Here is an 18,355-nt window from a genome sequence, read left to right on the forward strand (position 1 = left end):
ATCCAGTTAAAGTTTAAGTTAAAGAGCAGAAGTTTATGTTTAGCGTCACCATTGACTGTAAATAAAGATGGACGACGCCTCTCCCCTTCGTTCCACTATCCAGAAATGAATCTGAAATATACCGGATACGTGAGTCAGTCTCAGCTGTCAATCATGATGTTGCCTCCCGTTTTTATAATTAAAACCAAACTTGTACAATCAGTGTGACAAGAACTACCTAAAATGTGACAATCCGTTCCGACAAAACATAATTTGACTTTGGCTTTTTAGTTTAAAACATGTCCTATCCACTAACATGGAAGAGGCAGGGTTTGTGACCTATCCTTTAAGGATAAGGTGGTGGATGTTTGCTCTTAAGCTTAGTTTATGCTCGCAGTTCCTGTCCTCATGTGTGCAGAGCTTTTACCTGAGAACAGGTTTGTCGACCAACGTCTCTGAGCTCCCTCATTAATGAGGTTCTCAGATGCTCCTGGTGGGGGGGGGGGGGGGGGGTTACAGAGACTGCTGCTGTTTGTCGAGGCAAAGGCGTGCACACAAACCTAAAACTGTGCTCCTGAGGAAAATTACTTTCCAGCAGTGATGTTTGTGATTATGTAAAGGAGAAGCCTGTTGACACATGTATTAACCAAAACATCAAGCATAACTGCCACTATATAGCCACTATTATTTATGTGGAGGTTTGGTTTGATAAAGCCCCCCCCTCCCCATTTCCTGGGCCCACAAATTCCCTTGAGACGCTCCTGTCTCGAAATAAGAAACGTCTCAGTTCTTTACTTTCGCTTTTGCAGCTGCGGGTCATTTACGGTCTTTGCTTTACGGGATATAAAAGTGTCGGCACATTGGAGTTTGCACTGCCCTTTAATGCATCACTCCTCCAACCTTCCTCTGCGGAGTTTCCAACTTTTCACTCGAAGTTCAGCAGCGCAACTTCCCAAATTTACTCCAACGCCGTGTTGCGCAAACACAAACTTTTGCAGAACGTCCAGGTCGCACTGTCGCCTCGGTCACAATGTGGCTGCGCTGTGGACGCACGTCAAACTATTTTACTTTCTTCAGGTGCCGGGTCTTCGGGTCCTGTTCGGATGTTTTGGGTCGGAGGGGATGTAACACGGCGGCGTTCATGCCGGAGGCTGCGGGCTTCGAGGGGGTGTCGAGCCGCTCGGCGCTGCAGGAGTTCTCGGTCTCCGGCAGCAGCAGCTTCTGGGCCGCGGTGGCTCGTCACAGGCTCAGCTGGATCAGTCCCTTCACCACGGTTCAGGACTGCGACCTGAGCCGAGGCAGGATCAAGTGGTTTGAGGGAGGAAAGCTCAACGTGTCCGGTGAGATGTCGTTTCATTATAATAAGGTTAAATAGAAAATTGCATTTTGTTTGTGGTGATCAGAGGCGGCCGTGCGTGATTTTATTTCCCCATCGACTCACAATGTTAAAGGTATCATCATGTGAAACCAGGTGTAGTGAAGCTTTACTCATCTCCACAGCAGCGTGGTGCGTTCACGGTACAGTGTCCTGGGCTATGGTCCTGGGTCAGATGTGATGTAAAGATGGCGAGAAATGTTTTAATCTTAACCAAAGAATAGTGCACTTGAACGCATCATGCTACTGTGGAGATGAGTGAAGCAGAAAGATAGATATCTGGACAGATAGATTAATAGATGGATAGATATATGGATAGATAGATAGATAGATTAATAGATGGATGGATAGATAGATAGATTAATAGATAGATGGATAGATAGATAGATTAATAGATGGATGAATAGATAGATAGATACAGACAGACATTATTGATTCCATTCCTGTGTTATACAGTAAGATATCAGGCTCAATGTCACATTTTCTCTCTGTGTGTGTGTGTGTGTGTAAAACTGTGTGTGTGTTTTTATGTGCACATGCAGTAAACTGTTTGGACCGCCACGTGCACACCTGTCCTGACAGGGTGGCACTGATCTGGGAGAGAGATGAGCCGGGGTCAGAGGTCAGGGTCACCTACAGGTCAGCAGCTTGGTGTTTGTGTGTGTGTGTGTGTGTGTGTGTGTGTGTGTGTGAAGATTCTTTGTCCATTTGCCTCAGTGTAATTCATTGATATCTCTCTCCAGGCAGCTCCTGGAGATGACATGTCGTGTGGGCAACCTGTTGAGGCGGCATGGCGTGAAGAGGGGGGACTGCGTCACCATCTACATGCCTTCCTGCCCTCTGGCTGTGGCGTCCATGTTGGCCTGCGCCCGCATCGGTGCGGCCCACAACGTTGTGTTTGCTGGGTTTAGCGCGGAGGCCCTCTCAGAGCGAATCAGAGACGGTGAGACGCAGAGAAGGACCTGCTGATGTCACAGGCTGTTAATAGATTTCCGCTGTACATGTTAAAGCTGCACTATAATCAATAGTTTTAATTTCCAAATGGATAAAATGATTGTTTTTTTGAATGTGGTCAGTTCTAGGGGAGAACTAGAGGGGCAAGGCTAATGGCTTATATTGCAACGTTACAGAAAAGTAAAATAAAAATCCTGGATCCGAGATGTTTTTACTTCTTGAGTTGATTCCAACACAGACCTCAGAGTTCGATTTTCATGTGCATCACGTTTTCAGCTCAGTCCAGCGTCATCATCACGGTGAACCAGGGCGTCAGAGGGGGTAAGGTCACGGAGCTGAAGAGGACGGTGGATGAGGCGGTCCAGAGCTGCCCGGCTGTGCAGCAGGTGTTTGTTGCTATGAGAACAGAGACTCCGGTTGTCATGACAGCCAGGGACATTGCCATGGAGGAGGTGAGAGATCAGAAATCCAATCTCTTGCGGATGCTAATGCAAACAGTAGTCACTTTTACAAGGATAAAAAAGTTTGGATGTTTGATGAATCTGTTCCCTTGTTGTTGGTTAAATTTGCATTGATTGCCAAATTTTATTTAATTAATCTACTTATATTTCTGAAATTTGGCTCTTGATGTTGGAAATAGCAGGTGACAGTCCATTAGCAGCTGTTGTGGAGCTTTCAGTCGTATCACATGATCTTCCTCAGCCTGAGAAAAATTTGAAGATCTACAGTTCCATAAGATATTTTGTCTGCTTCAATCCTTGAATTCACTTTGTCATGCAGGAAATGCAGAAGGAGGACGTGGTGTGTGAGCCGGCAGCCATGGACAGTGAAGACATTTTGTTTCTGCTTTACACATCTGGCAGCACGGGGAAGCCCAAAGGCCTGGTCCACACTCAGGCCGGGTATCTGCTGTACGCCGCACTCACCCACAGGGTAACGTTGCCCTAGTTTTAACATTGTGTATTAGTGCAATAATATCTACTTACCTGTGAAGTTTGAATTGGTTATTTAGCTTTTATAACAGCGATATAAATACTATATCTTAATCTCTGAACAATGACCTGGAGCGTTTTGTTTTCAAAAAAGTTTCATCTCATCTGTCGTCCCTCTTGTTCCCAGTACGTGTTCGACTACCATGATGGAGACGTGTTTGGCTGTGTGGCAGACATCGGCTGGATAACAGGACACAGTTACAGCGTCTACGGCCCGCTGGCCAATGGGGCAACCACTGTTCTGTTTGAGAGCACTCCCATTTACCCTGACCCAGGTATGAACACCAGCGAATGGTACCAACCGGTATGAACGTATCAGACTGCTGTTAGAAAAAAGAAAGAAAATTAATAAAATAAAATATCTAAATATCTTCTTATTTGTCATATTATCACATTAGGTGTTTTTATCAGCTGTAATTGTACAAAGACATTTTTGTGGTTTTGTTAATATAACATTGTATATGCTGTGTAACATGCTTACACAAACTTTCTAAATATTTGTGTCCTTTCCCAGCAGCTCCACACGCTCATGTCTCTGTCTATGAATAGCTGTCCATCAGTTGAACTTGAACTTACCATACCTTCCATGTCAAAACCAGAAGCTCCTGTTAAAACAGGAGTCATGACACCGCCATCACACAATGTTATGTGAAAGTAAAACTGCTGAGGGTTAAAAACTCAGGTTTCACTCCTGTCTCATTTTTCAATGATCAGCGTCTCATCGTCTTTATACTAACATACGCATGTTGTGTTTTTTCACAGGAAGGTACTGGGAGATGGTTCAGAGACTGAAGATTAACCAGTTTTACGGAGCTCCCACAGCTATCCGCCTGCTGCTCAAATATGGAGACCAGTGGGTGCACAAATACGACCGCTCCACCCTCAAAACTCTGGGCTCTGGTATGATTGTGTTCTGGAAAATACTCTAATGTGCAAAATGACATGCATCTGTAGGAAAATCATATATTTTTAACCTTATACTTAGCTATGGGGACGAAACAACATCACTAGAACAAAATCTACAATTAACCGTCAATTAAAATCTCCAGCTTCCTTCACAACCTGCTGTCAGTTTGATTGTGTCACACATCGAATGCAGTAATAACCTAACCCACACAAGCCTTCAAGGATAAGTGATGTAAAGATAGTGGATGGATTACACTACTCATGTGGTACAAAGTCCCCAGAGGAATTCCTCTCCTGTAAACACACACACGTGTTACATACTAGAAGTATAAGCCTGGCTGGTATGTCAACATGTCTCAGTAATCCACAGCATCCATAGAAACAACCACACACGTCTTTCTTTGCTAACACTGTTTCACCCTCAGCTTGTTTGTCTGAATATTCATTAAAAAAATAAACTGATAATGTGACTAAAACAAATATGCAACAACAATGTATGTCAACCTTGTGTTTGTGCAGTGGGCGAGCCCATCAACACTGAAGCGTGGGAGTGGTACCACAGTGTGGTCGGGGACAGACGCTGTCCTGTGGTGGACACCTGGTGGCAAACAGGTGAGTGTGAACACTAATGTGTGGAAGTTATCAGATTAAATTGACGCCATGAATGCTCCCCTAAAGTGAAGCCAAAGCGTCTTGATCGCCACCTGGTGTCTGGCTGCTGTATGAGTCCTGTCGCGTCCATGTTAGTGGATGGGACATTGATCAAAGTAAAAGATACAAGTACAAATTAATGTTGCTCAAAGAAGGTTTCTGTCAATTTAGGTAGTTCTAATCCGAGTTCTTATCAAACAAGCTTGTCCTTGAACACAGCCACGTCTGCAGCCTGTCTAACAACAGTCAGCCTTAAAGGGGAGGGCAGTCAGCTCTGTTCCTTCAGCAACAGTGTTACGTAACAACACATGCACATACATACACAATAGTACAGTATGTGTGGTAGACATAAAGTATATTGACACACACAGAGACACGCACAAGCGAAGGAATTTACATGTACCCTCTGGAATCTCCAGAATGAAGCCAGATTTTTTTTCTCTCTGAATTAAACGCTGAGGTTTGGGAGCAGCTTTTATCATTCAACTTTTTTCAACACTGAGTAATAATTACAGTTGACGTCAACACCATGCAGAGAAATTCAACGGGGATCATTCTATCCTTGATCACACTGTTTATCAAATGCTCTCAGTAACCAGCTGGATGCAGCCACGTCACAAAAAAGTATCTGTGACCGTCTGAAGAGACTCAGATCAGTGTATGAACTTTCAACTTCCAGGAGACTCTGCAGTGCAGCTGGTGGCCTGGTTTGACCTCAAAACCCCGGGAAAATGTAAACTCGCTCTTCAACTTGTTCACATGCACATATATGAATAAGTTAACGTTCATATATTTGATTTTTAGGTTTGTCTGGATATTTATGGTCATATCATAAGAACCAGTGGGAAAAAGAAACAACAGTGTATATATATATTGTAAACTTGACTAAGTGTGTGATCACAGTAAATGGCCGGGTGTGGCACATAAAGATAGACAAAGTGTCTCTCCTCCCACTATCCAGAAATATCCCAGATATCAAAGCCGCATCTGCGCGTTAGCAAGGTCACATGCTCGACCAGTCATGAGTCAGTCTCAGCTGTCAATCATGAAGTTTCACCCTGTTTTTATAGTATAACTAATCAAAACCAAATTTACCAGGAAAATAAAAACTTAAACAAACTTCAGTGTGATAAAAACTACTTAACGTGACAGAAACCATCTTTACTGGGTTGTCGAAATCGCCTGAATTTGAAGAAAAATGTATCTTTTAGATGAACACATGAACCACTGACAGACACACGAGTTTCGACCAAATGGGACCTAGCTGCATTAATTACCAGACACATGGCTAAAAAAATAAATCAATCTATAATTAATTGCAGATAATTAAACATCAGGGCCAGAGAATGAGCCTGAGAATCACAGACACAGATATGACCCAAATACCCTACTTCAGTAAAAAAGGATTATGTTGTGTTATTTGCCTGGACTAGTGTTTCCAATTAGGACTAAGTGGCATTATTCATAAACGCCATTTGGTTGATCTGGGAACAAGTAGCCTGTTTAGAGGCAAAATTAGATTTTGATCCGTTGCTGGCATACGGCCTCCGTGTTGGATCAAATAGGATGAGAGAGCTGAGAGGCTGCAAAAATAAAAAATTGTGTTTTAGTATTTGTGTGTTTAAATTGTATTTTAAGCAATTGTGTCACATTTGGGGAAATACTGTTGTTTATCGAATAAAGTAGAAGATGAATACTTCTGTGTTCTCTGAATACATGGCTACAACGAGTCGCCGGTTATCTTAGCTTAGCGTAAAGCCTGGAAACAGGGGGAAACAGCTAGCCTGGCTCATTCCTAAGATAATAAAATGTGAGCTGGAAGGCAAATTGTGCTTTCTGCTCCTTTAGAAGGTCCAATGTCCGTGTTGTGAAATATTTGTTCCGACTTTGGCGTGTTCCTGTGCTTAGAAGACGTAAAATGGAAAAAACATGGATGCTGTATACATAATGTGTTGAATTTATGTTGACACCACCACATTTCAGATATTTGTATTATAATGAAGAGCAAAGAAAAAGGATCAGGTGTGACAGACATACAAATACTTTGACACCATGCAAACTCACTATAACTGTTCCCTTGTCTCCAGTTTTAACGCTAATCTAAGATAACCATCTGCTGACTGTAATCTCATATTGACAGGACAGATGAGTGAGAGTGTTTCCAGTATTCTGACCAATCAGCAAGCAAGTAAATGAGCGTATTTATAAGTGCATGTTTAACTGGTCCAGGTCTGTAGCGGCTCCTCTGGGGGCCGTTTGGTCCGGAGGTCTCACAGCTACAGTGGATCTGAAGTGGATGCCAGTTGCTGGTGCTATTGTGGGATCATCTGTCGTGTCCTACTTAATAACTGGTTCCCTCTGCTGCCTCCAACACCACCAAGAGGATTTATCAGCCCCAGAGGCCCAGAAAAAAACCTAATTGCATTTCATTTATTTATTATGGCTGTAATTCCATAATCTACATATGTAGTGTGAAGGGCTCATGGTAGAAACTGTTTAGTCATTTACTTCGTACCACTCTCTCATTATTTAAACAGTTTTCTCATTATTTTGCATTTTGTCTTTGGATTGCGTCGCTCTATTAGATGTTACTGTGGGTCAGAGTGGTTCAATCGTCCTCAGTCTTTTATAACCACATCAGACGGCGGGCTTATAAAAAGCTATTTTTGAGTTTAATGCACGCTGCACATACACCACTTTATATAATCCTAAATCCGTCTTATTTTTCCTCTGTGTTCTCAGAGACAGGTGGCATCTGCATCGCCCCGAGGCCGTCAGACCCAGACGCAGAGATTGTCCCAGGAATGGCTATGAGACCTTTCTTTGGCATAAAGCCAGTGCTCATGGACACTGAGGTACGGTGCTCATCCCTGTGTGTGTATGTGTGTGTGTGGCGTGCTACCCTGCAAATGCTGGCTGGCTATAACCCAGAGGAGAGGGTCAGATTAGGATTATGAAACAGTCACCAGCTGTGTCACTTTTGATACCCACCCATCAGTCCTGTTCTGTGCGTGCCAAACCCCCCATTGAAAATCTGTCGTACTGTTTTGAGGCTGCTGCAGTTTCTCCTGTGATGCACAGATTGTGCAGACAGTTGGAGAGGTGGTGTCTCTGAGCTGATCTCTCTTCCTCCCTCCCAACACAAACCCTCACACAGCCGTTTGAGAGCACAGGGTTTCAATAACATCAGTGCACTTCCAACAATGCGTTCTTACAAGAGTTCCTTGTTGCAGTAACTATATCAGTTATTTAATCAGCCTTTATTTTGCCGTTCGTTTGTCTTTTGGATTTCTCCAGGGAAAAGTTGTGACTTCCAACAACACGTCTGGAGCTCTGTGTATAGCTCAGCCTTGGCCCGGTATGGCCCGAACAATTCACAACAACCACCAGAGATTCACTGAGACCTACTGTCAGCCTTATCCTGGTACAGTGCGATGCGTTCAAGAACAAACAGTCGTTATGGCGTTTTTCTCTCCTTTCTCTGCTGGACTCTACATTTATTATTGTCTCTAAAATCCCTGTGTTAGGTTATTTTTATACCGGTGATGGCGCCTATCGATCTAAGGAGGGATATTACCAGGTCACCGGGCGCCTTGATGATGTCATCAATGTGAGCGGTCACAGGATTGGGACAGCAGAGATAGAGGATGTTGTGGTAAGTGGCGAATGAAGAAATATGTCGTTAGATTGCAGAGCGAGAGTTTCAGTTTCAGCTAGAATGACACTAGAGAAAAAACTCCAAGGTTGAACAATCCTACAAATGTATTGCATATACATGTATTAATGTAAGATAAAAAACCATGTAGACAGAAATATTCCGCAAACTGCTCACATTAAGCACAGGTAAAATATCCGTTATCTGATACAGTTGAGATCTCGCAATGGCAATACCTCCGTAAGTAAAGAAAGTGAAAAACAATTCTTGGAGCTTAATTTATGTTTTCAGCCATTTTCCGTCTAAAACACGAGCGATGAAACTTTAAACCCGGATGTTTTCTCACAATCCTGACTGCGATCATCTGTCACAGAATCAATGTTCTGCAGTGGCCGAATCTGCCGTCATAGGATACTCGCACAACATCAAAGGACAAGGTGAGTCACACTTTGTTCCTGCGTCACGTAGCTCCGCAGGAAGAATAAGAATCTGATAACAGGGTTCTCGGTCTTTGTGCTCCTTCAGGCGTTTATGCCTTTGTGGTTCTAAAGAAGAGCGCAGACGCCCAAGAGTCGGACCTGTCCAGGCAACTGAAACAGACAGTGTCTAAAAAGATCGCCAAGTACGCCTGTCCAGACTGCATCCAGGTAATTCTGTTTCACTCGCTTCACATTGCAAACAAGACATTTGAGACTTAACTTGTACATGGTAACTTATTTTTGGGTCATTCTCACAGATCTGCCAGCGTCTGCCAAAGACACGCTCGGGTAAGATAATGCGACGGGTGCTGCGGAAGGTGGTGGAGCGCGACCTGAATGGTCTGGGTGACCTCAGCACGCTGGATGACCCTGCAGTGGTTCAGGAAATCATTGACGGTCACGCTGAGCTCTTAGGTAAACAACAGTCACAATGATTCTTACTTGAAGAGGAAGATGAAGTTTCAAAAAGTCTTTTTAAAGGCCAAATATTTTTTTCTTTTTTATTGCACAGATGAATATTTGTATTAAATCAAGTAAAACACTTTAAACTGAATGCATTGTCCACAAATGTACTTTACAAAACATTGTCTTTTAGTGCGAAACTGAATAATAGTGTGTGTAAACATAAAATAAACCACTGAAATAAGATCTGCTGGGTTTTTAGTTTCCTCTTTTCCTTCCTGATTTCTTTTCATACTAGTTCAATGGGTCCAAAAAGTTACAGTTCCTGAGCCACAAGCTTCATCCTTCCTGGAATCATATATTGCACTCCCACACATTCCTTCATCTCTTTTTGACAAAGAAAACAAGTAATAAAATGTTTTGCTCTTAAAAAGCCTGTGGACATGAATGAAATCATGTTCATTCACTTCCAAAGGAGTGACTGTGTTTTCAGTACCTTTTCGAAGTTCGAGTGTTTTGAATGTTACAAACTGAGGAATTCAGGAGTGTTTTTGGTTCTCGCCTCCCACGCTGAAGCTTCCTGCATGTCCAGGATTTCAAAAAAGATGACTTTGTGGTCACATGGTTTCGTCTCTGTCGTTGAAGCCGCTGCCTCCTTTTAACCTTGTTAACTCCCATAGGCCATCTCCGCACAGTTTCAACTGGACGTCATGGTACTGTGAAATGAAACAGACAGTTAATATTGCTGGCAGCAATGATGATAAAAAAAAAGATGTTGCTGCTATGGATTATTGTCAATTAGATTCCAGAGCGGCCATTTATGACATGAATGTTTCTCAGGCTGCTGTTCTCCTATCATGTTATGTCCTTGTCATGTCAGTAGGTGGTGTAATTGGTGTCAGTAATTAGATGTGAGCTATTTACAACTGTCTCCAGGTTATTAACAAAGTTTCTGTTCTGTTCCAGTGTCTCACCCTGGTTGACGTTTAGAGCTTAGAGAGGTTATAAAGAAGATGGATGATAGTGAGAGTGAACCTGTAACTAGCCAATCACAAACAGTTCAGTTAATGCCTGTTAACATTCTACACTAAGAGAAAAATAATGCACAACAGTGAGTATATGTAACAATCCCACACCGACCAAAACAAAACCTATCCACCCCAGTACCACAGTTATGGAAGATTTTTTTAGTCAGTGTAAAAACTAAGAGATATAGGGAAACACAGTATTCCCAATATGGCTCTGATCAGGGATGTAGACTGCAGAGGTGTGTTGGCTCTACCTTCTCCAGGCTGCTGCGGTGTCCCAGACTGATCAGAGTCATACCGAGCTGTTTACACGTCCTGTACAGTTGTGCCTCCACCTCCTCGGTCAAAGCACTGGTGGCCTCATCCAACACTGCAAAGAAAAAAAAATTGAAAAATGAGAAAAAAAAAGAAAAAAAATACTGTATTAAGGAAGCACAAGTCACATGACTCACCTGCATATTTGGGCTGAAGGTAGAAAAGTCGTGCGAAGCAGAGACGCTGCATTTCACCTGGAGACAGAACATCGTACCTGCAGAGGAAATCACAGTTTTACTTGTAACACACAGTATAATTTACTGTTCACACATTTCTGTTTTTTATATTGCTCCTACCAGTTCCAGTCCACTTCTTCATCCAGCCCACCTGTCCGCTTCAAGAGACTCGACTGAAGAACAGATTCGAGTTTCAGTGCTTGGATTTAAAATTAGGCAAATGATGAATCAACACTGTGATAAAATAAAATAGATTTCACATTAACAGCAGCACCCTGTGAGAGAAAAACACTCACCACTCCGGCTAATTCCAGGAACTGTATAATTCTGTCATCGTCCACTGACCCTGAATAAGAAAAATGATAAATGGTGTAAATATGTATGAATAAAAGATTAGAGATCATATCAGTGATTTTACGAGGCAGCATCGATATAAAGGTAAAATGACAACTTAGACAAAAAACAAGTTTGGATTAATTCGAAATATTTCAGTATTCATTCGTCCATTTATGTAAAATCTGCTGCTGTAATGTGTCACTAATATTTTCACATCAAATTGTCTTCAGAAAACATTATAGTTGTGGGGTCTTTCCCATTTGATGTGAATGTTGTTGAGGTACAAATGATCTAAGAGTCGATCTACATTATATAAAATACACACGGTTTTCGACCAGAATAATTAATCAATTAACAATTTTAGTCTTTAACTGTTACACAGTTTAATGTTGTTTAGTGAAAGTAAAATCTGATACCTGATGCAGGGTAAATATCCTTCAGTGGGTAGATAACCTGTAGGAGACGAGAGTTCAAGTTAATCCTTCACTGCATCCACACAACCTTTAAAAGGAAAACTAAATACTGTAAATAAGAGACGGCCACCTGTTCACGCAGCGTGCCGTCGGTCAGGTACGGTTTCTGAGGCAGGAAGAGGGTTCCTCTGGGCCCGAAGCAGGTCGTCATCTGGACAAAACCTGAGGAGGAGATTCAAAATTCAATTTACATTTGTGTATTTTAGTCATTTAGTAGTGTGCATTGTGGACATTTTTAATTAGACCAGTTCTTTAAAACAATGCTTTACAACGCTGACTTGGAATAGGGAGAATGGCGTCACTTTAATTGCCACTCTTCACCCTCATATCTGTTCTTGCTCTTTGTAACTTTGGTGAGTGGGTGGGATCTTCTGTGAGAAGTGTGGAACTGAGGTTCAGCAGCTCCACAGAATTAATCACAGAGTGGTTCAGTTAAGAGTTACATAGTGTTGGACTCACTTTGTTTCAAAAGTAGCTCAGACAAAGACAACTCATTGATTTGTAAATTAATAACTATACACATTAATTTCACGATCAATTAGGATAACTCAAACTTTATCTCTCACCGCTGTGTGCCTCCCACAGTCGGTTGAGGACCCTCAGTAGTGACGTTTTGCCGGTGCCTGTGTTTCCCACCACCAGCAGATGAGTTCCCTGACTGATCTTTAGACTCAGGTCCTCGACCAGCAGCTGGTCCGAGAATGGAGATTTATACGAAAGATGATCCAGTATGAAGGCGGTGTCCACTGGGCCTGCGTTGACATTGAAGTCACTGTGTGGAGATGAATAAACACAAAGAATGTGAGGAGGCTGAAAAGCTTCATGCATTATATTATTAAGATATCAAATCCCTGCAGCAGAGATTCATTTATAAGGTCTCACACACACACACCTGTCAAAGTCGTAGTTTTCTCCTGACGCCGGGTCATAGTCACACTGCTTTCGTAGGATGTCGCCCATCACCTCCCTCAGCTCCCCAATCCTGACCCACACACAGATTCAGAGACAGAAAGGAGGAGGTCATGCCGACGCTGCTGTCGTTTTCTGTCCTCTAGGAGTTGATTCTAAGTGAGTGGTGTGATACCTGTGGGTGTATCCGGCCACGTCTGACAGAGTGGTCGACAGGTCGATTAGCTGCGTGAAGCCGTTTATCAAGTAGATGCAAACAAAGGCGTTCTGAGTGGGAACAAGGAGAAGCAGAGCAGGAATACGATAAAAGATGAGTTAGATAAAAAGTGGCAGAATAATTTTAAACAGGCAAATGATAAAGACTATGAGAGTTATGACGCTAATATGAATCTTATTAACACATTAAGACAACAGACATTTGAACTGGATGAGCAGAGTTGAATGTGTTAGCAGGAGAGAAGGCTTCTACTGCCACCTTGTGGTGAAATGAGCAACATTCACTTTCATTCAGCAGTTCTCTAGTATGAAGTGGGACTGACTGAGCTCCTCCCAGGGTCCCAGTTTGTTCATTTGTGTTGAGGCCAGAGTGTAAAACACACGGACAGGTATTGGTACAACAGCTGTTTGCGTTTTGGTGTTAGACGCTTGTGAGAGATGATTATGCAGTTTGCAAGTTTACAGTGACAGCTACTTTTTAGAGCCGTTGTAAAATGTTACTTGGTTTATATGGGATGACAACAGCAAATCTTTACGCTGACTTGAAATGGCGTTCACATGACTTTTCCCAGTTGGGAACTAATTCTTATTATTATTATTATTCCGACTCGATCTTGATGCAAATCAAAAAATTGTTCCACCTCTTTAGCAGAATGTTTTTTTTTTTTTGATGTGTCTGATACTTTTGCACATTGTTGGCTTTCAGGAAACATTTCATAAGTGATCATATGATTCAATTTCCTACTTTTAGTTCCTTTTTTCAAAAACTGTCTTTATATTGATAAAAATTGGTGGACTGTGTACACAACACAGATCCCAGGGCTTTTTTTGTGTCCATAAAGCTGCATTTTTCAAGAACTACAATTTCAAAGCTATTGGGAAAAGGAAAAGAAGGACTTCACCTTACTGATGAGTCCACTGAGCTCGCCAGGAGTCAGACCATCATAAATACCGGTGAAGATGGGAATGGCGATTATGATGTAGCTGAGGAAACCCCCGAGGTAGTCGAAGGTGTTCACTCCGACTGAGTGCAGAGATCAGAGGTTAACTTACAAGTGATGGCAATATGATGATTGATATGAGTGAGTGGGTGAGTACTGTGTAATATGATCTTACTATAGAGCCAGAGTTCTTTATTTATGAGACTTTTCTGAGTGAGTAGCAGAGTCTGAAGTCTCCGGTTCGTCCTCATGTGCTCCACTTTACCAGATCTTAAAACACAGAGAGCAGCGTTTCATCCAAACTGCTTCAACCACATAATCTGTGTGATCAGATCAGACTACGTGCTTCAGATGTATATTGATGTTTTATGTCCTTATCTTCATATTCACAATCACAAACAAAATTAATGTCATCACCTGAAAAAAGCCGCAGACTCTGCGTTGACACGGATTTGCATGTGTTTGAACCTGCAGACAAAGCAAACATTACATTTCCGTAAAAATAAACAACGTTATTTAAGTTTCCTCTAACGAGACAAAATCAAATTGTTGCAAAGTGTAACAGATAAAATTACGATTCAACTCCTCCGGGAAAAAACGACCTTGCCAACCTTGCAAGCTGACACGTATCCTGTGTTATTTCCTAAGAGCCAAAAGGCTGTTGGCCAAAGTATACAGACACTTCCTATTCACTCAAGAAATGGCTTCCAGGAAATATTAGCATTAAACAAAGGTGGAAAAACACACAAAACCTGTCTGTTCAGAGGAAAACCTGATTTGAACCCTGCTTTTCTTTTCTGTCGGAACAAATTATAATTGACACAAACAAATGCTGTTTGAGTAACTCTGTGTACAAACAGTAGATTAAACTTTACCTGAAGTCTCCCTCCAGTTTTTCTTGCTCAAACAGAGTCGACACAATCGGCCCCATGAGGATTTTATTAGCAATGGTCCCGATCACAAAGTAGCTGAAGATACTCACAGGACCGATCCAGCCGGTGCTGCAAAACAGGGAAACTTCATTTTTACAGGTTATACACTGGACCTTAACATCGTGTGTAAAAGACAATATGGGGGAAAGGAATTGCAAATAAATTGAACAGATAAAACAGACAAGTAATAAACGTTGTCTCTCTTTCCTGGTTTTCCTCATAATTGTGCTCTATAGTGATATATAATATAATATGTTATATTGGTTTGATAAACAGCTCAAAAGTTACATATAAAAACTGGTACTCTTCTTTTCCCAGCTTTCTCAATTTCCTCTCAGTATTTCATGACCACAAGACTTTCATAAGCTCAATTGTGAAAGTGTTTCTACAATAACCGTCTGTGTTTCTGATGACGGTTTATGCGCTAGCATATGAAGCTACGTGTTGCCACACCCCTCTACAGACCCACCTGTAAGAGCAGTGGTAGGTGTAGTAAGTCAGAGTGAACGGTGAGATGATCAAGCGACTGGCCATGGTGCTCATCTGCTTACACAACCTCTCTACATCCTGACTGATCCTCTGGTCTCTGGTGTTCCAACAAAACACAAAGAACATAAGTAGTTAACACGGTTTTCCACTGCAAGATCATATTTCACTTTAAAATATCTGCAGGCTTTAATACATGAAACCTTTTTAATTATACATTTCCATGTGTTTGCAAAGATATACATGTTGATTAACTAAATAAATTGAACTAGCACTCGTGTCTAGATAAGCAATAGATAAGACAAAAACTAAAACCATTGAAGCTTACGGGTTGTCAATTTCCTTTCTAAGTACATTGAGTGTGTAATAGACTCGTCCCTGGAAGTAGGACGTATGGAGGCTCTCAGTCAGCGTCTTCCTCCAGCTAATGTACATTAGATTGCAAATGTACTGGTCCACACTTTTCAGCTGGGAGAGAGAAAGACAGAAGAGAACAAAGAGTCTATGAGAAAGAAAAAGCAACAGAAACATAATAAATAGCGGGTATACGAACATCTAGCAGGAAAATATCACTACTGCTGGTGATTTAAAGAGCAATGTGGGAAAATAAAGAGTTTTGTTTCCTTTGAATAAACTCAGTGTTGCGTTAGGTGTTCATCAGGTTCAAAATCCAAAGCACACACGGCCAAGATCGAGCGTATTCAAGCTATAAAATGTCATGTCAGGTCGTCCTAACCTGATAAAAGCTGCTTGTGTGTTGAGTCAGTAAAGTAAAAAAATCGAACGTCACACAATAAAATACAGGAATAAGTTTGCATTTTACACTTTGTAAGAGGAAACATCGGACTTGTTTTAATGGTAGTAAACGTGTTTCTGTGGCAACGCTCTGCTCAACAATCAACAAGTCAACTTTCTGAATATAGCTCGACCTCTGTCAAACCTCAACTTACTGTGGAGTTGAGTAAAATGAGCACCATGGCTGTGCCCACCAGACTGGTGAAGCCCGCGTAATCTTTGTCTGCCAGCACATTGTAGAAGTGACTGGGGAGGATTCCCACTTGGTAAATGATCAGCTGCTCTGGTGGTGGCAGGAGAAAAAAGACTTGTAAGCATATTGTTAGAGCTCAGTTCAAACAGAGACTCGTAAAACACAACGCAGGGAAATTAGGCAACACTGAGCTCAAGGTCAGCGGGATAAAAAGGCAGAGTGTGCAGCCTGCTGCTGTCAGAGGGGTAGTGTTAGAATGTCACAACAGACACACAGCTATTTGATGGTGAGCTTGAACTGTTTATTTCCCACGATGGCAGCCATTGAGGGTCTAACGATTCTAAAACTAAATGCAAACATCCCCAAACTCATCATGATACAGGACAATGGAGCGATACTCCAACTCCAACCCTCTCATTACTTTACCAAGAGAACTAACACATAACTGCATGTGTCAAATCCATCCTGCTCCAATCATAATTGAGTGATCACATCAGTAGTAAAGTTACACTCCTACCTGCCATACTTTCATTTTTGACCTCAGCTTGTGTTAGTCCAGCAGTTACCTGTCAGAGTGACGAGCAGCAGCGTAGCAAACATCAGGGAACTTTGACTGGTCCATGACGGGAACAGGACCCTCTGGATGTCGCAGAACCTCTGAACAAACTTCCAGTCCAACTTTAGTCTGGAGTTACACACACACACACACACACACACACACACACACACACACACACAGAGAGAGAGAGAGAGAGAGAGAAAATGTATAAGATGCATTAGAAAAACGTTTTTATCTTGTGATCGTGTGTTTAAACGCAGACAAGATGCACCTTGATATGAGGAAATTCTTCAGTTTCTCTGCATCAGTCATTGACACATTTCTCTGTATGACTGTGAAACTCCCATAAGTTAGTGAAGAGTACAATGACCTGTTACTTCACTGTGGTGCTTTATGGTTTAACTGCACAGGTTTAATGCAAACTATTGCGAAGGATTCCCAGTCACTGTAGAGACTCAACTTCTCAGGTGGGATGTAATGAGCGGTGATTTATAGAAAGGCGAGACGATAAAGCTGAAAAACTATAACAAATGTATTAACAGTTAGTACGATGAAGGCCACATTATCAGTGTTGCTGTTGTTGTTGAGTTTAGAGGAAAGAATGACAAACATGATAAACAACTAAACTTTTTATATAAATCTGATGTAGATCCATTAAATGTTAAAGCTCCTCACTGTGTTTACACAATTCACAAGCAGCATGTAGAGACACATGGAGTGTCTTCTACTTCAGTAGTTTCTGATTCATACGGTTAAGTGTCAGAGTGAAAATGGGGGTTAGCATCACAGTTAGCAACAGAGACAAACAGAGAAAGTTGATGTTTTAATAAAGCACAGAGGAGACTGGACCCTGGGAGGAGGTGTCTTCAGTCTCTTACCTTCTCGGTCCTCTTCCCTCCGACTTGTCCAGACGAGGCATCTGTCACAGATTCAACGTTTCAACCACTTGAAGATTTTTATTAAATTACTTTTCCCCAGCGAGGGAAGCTGACCTCACAGTGATGACTGAGACTGACACAGGGAGCTAACAGCGTTAGCACCGGTTAGCAAACTAATGACGAACTAAAAACAACGACTCTCTTCTTCACCGATGTCACGGTGACGAGTTGAAACGCTGTCTAACGTGTTGACTTGAACATCGGAGCGTCTGCAGCCATGGCTCCACTGAGAAGCACTGAGAAGCACCGAGCGACCAGAGGTTGTTGTGGGAAGTGAAGGGAACAGCCTGGACTTCCGCTTTAACACGCGCTAGGTTTTTTTCAAAATAAAAGAGTTTGGTTCAATCTGCGCGTGCGTGAACTAGTGGAATGGAAATCATGTCTCAGCCTGAACCATAAATATAAATATTTGTATGTATATTCATTTGTATTTATACCAATTTGTCTCATCTAGTGCTTATATTCTATTAACTCACCTTGACTGTTTGTGTCATACGGGTTTATGTGTGAGATGATGCAAAAATACTCTTATTTTGCATTGTACGCAATTGTTAGATGAAACATTTACCATTGAAAAAGTTTATAATGATTTCTAGACTGCTTTAGAGATGTGTTATTCTGCTCGAAGGTTAATGTGGAGGCTGTAGGTTGGGTAAATAGTAGAT

General features: G+C 41.9%; 2 protein-coding genes across 5 annotated transcripts; one reads left to right on the top strand and one right to left on the bottom strand.

Annotated features, from left to right (window-relative positions):
- The first annotated feature begins 718 nt into the window (after positions 1-718).
- On the top strand, positions 719-9,639 carry LOC109636181 (acetyl-coenzyme A synthetase 2-like, mitochondrial). 3 transcript variants are annotated; one of them, XR_011239350.1, is made up of 14 exons: positions 719-1,319; positions 1,897-1,993; positions 2,098-2,297; positions 2,585-2,760; positions 3,089-3,241; positions 3,428-3,575; positions 4,063-4,200; positions 4,726-4,818; positions 7,600-7,712; positions 8,155-8,281; positions 8,385-8,512; positions 8,804-8,949; positions 9,038-9,159; positions 9,249-9,639. XR_011239350.1 is itself a non-coding variant. In XM_069514991.1 (14 exons), the coding sequence occupies exons 1-14, from the start codon at positions 1,010-1,012 to the stop codon at positions 9,423-9,425; spliced, it is 2,046 nt and encodes a 681-aa protein (XP_069371092.1). In that variant the 5' UTR covers positions 719-1,009; the 3' UTR covers positions 9,426-9,639. The 3 variants fall into 3 exon arrangements, 2 of the variants coding, with proteins under 2 accessions (XP_069371092.1, XP_069371093.1); XM_069514991.1 differs by having other exon boundaries at positions 8,886-8,949; XM_069514992.1 differs by lacking the exon at positions 1,897-1,993 and having other exon boundaries at positions 956-1,319; positions 8,886-8,949.
- On the bottom strand, positions 9,478-18,001 carry abcd4 (ATP-binding cassette, sub-family D (ALD), member 4). Of its 2 annotated transcripts, none has more exons than XR_011239351.1 (19): positions 17,631-17,974; positions 16,760-16,878; positions 16,156-16,283; positions 15,534-15,673; positions 15,189-15,305; positions 14,663-14,788; positions 14,205-14,255; positions 13,963-14,057; positions 13,749-13,870; positions 12,806-12,897; positions 12,614-12,703; positions 12,288-12,493; positions 11,792-11,883; positions 11,665-11,701; positions 11,209-11,258; positions 11,033-11,111; positions 10,874-10,950; positions 10,676-10,791; positions 9,478-10,109 (listed from the first exon to the last, which is right to left on the bottom strand). XR_011239351.1 is itself a non-coding variant. In XM_020097769.2 (19 exons), exons 1-19 carry the CDS (start codon positions 17,669-17,671, stop codon positions 10,011-10,013), a joined length of 1,851 nt encoding a protein of 616 aa, XP_019953328.1. In that variant the 5' UTR covers positions 17,672-18,001; the 3' UTR covers positions 9,478-10,010. The 2 variants fall into 2 exon arrangements, 1 of the variants encoding a protein (XP_019953328.1); XM_020097769.2 differs by having other exon boundaries at positions 11,033-11,085; positions 17,631-18,001.
- Positions 18,002-18,355: the final 354 nt, after the last annotated feature.

Source organism: Paralichthys olivaceus, chromosome 19 (assembly GCF_024713975.1).
Source record: "Paralichthys olivaceus isolate ysfri-2021 chromosome 19, ASM2471397v2, whole genome shotgun sequence".
Classification (NCBI taxonomy): domain Eukaryota; kingdom Metazoa; phylum Chordata; class Actinopteri; order Pleuronectiformes; family Paralichthyidae; genus Paralichthys; species Paralichthys olivaceus.

What these genes read in the sequence shown, in the direction of transcription:
- abcd4 (XM_020097769.2), bottom strand. Translation starts at nt 17,671, where the DNA reads ATGCCTCGTCTGGACAAGTCGGAGGGAAGAGGACCGAGAAG. An exon ending in GAGTCTGCGGCTTTTTTCAG is followed by an intron (nt 14,058 to 14,204) that starts GTGATGACATTA and finishes CTGTGTTTTAAG; the next exon opens with ATCTGGTAAAGTGGAGCACA. An exon ending in GTGGCCGGATACACCCACAG is followed by an intron (nt 12,704 to 12,805) that starts GTATCACACCAC and finishes TGTGTGGGTCAG; the next exon opens with GATTGGGGAGCTGAGGGAGG.
- LOC109636181 (XM_069514991.1), top strand. Translation starts at nt 1,010, where the DNA reads ATGTGGCTGCGCTGTGGACGCACGTCAAACTATTTTACTTTCTTCAGG. An exon ending in ACGCCGCACTCACCCACAGG is followed by an intron (nt 3,242 to 3,427) that starts GTAACGTTGCCC and finishes TCTTGTTCCCAG; the next exon opens with TACGTGTTCGACTACCATGA. An exon ending in CCTGTCCAGACTGCATCCAG is followed by an intron (nt 9,160 to 9,248) that starts GTAATTCTGTTT and finishes TCATTCTCACAG; the next exon opens with ATCTGCCAGCGTCTGCCAAA.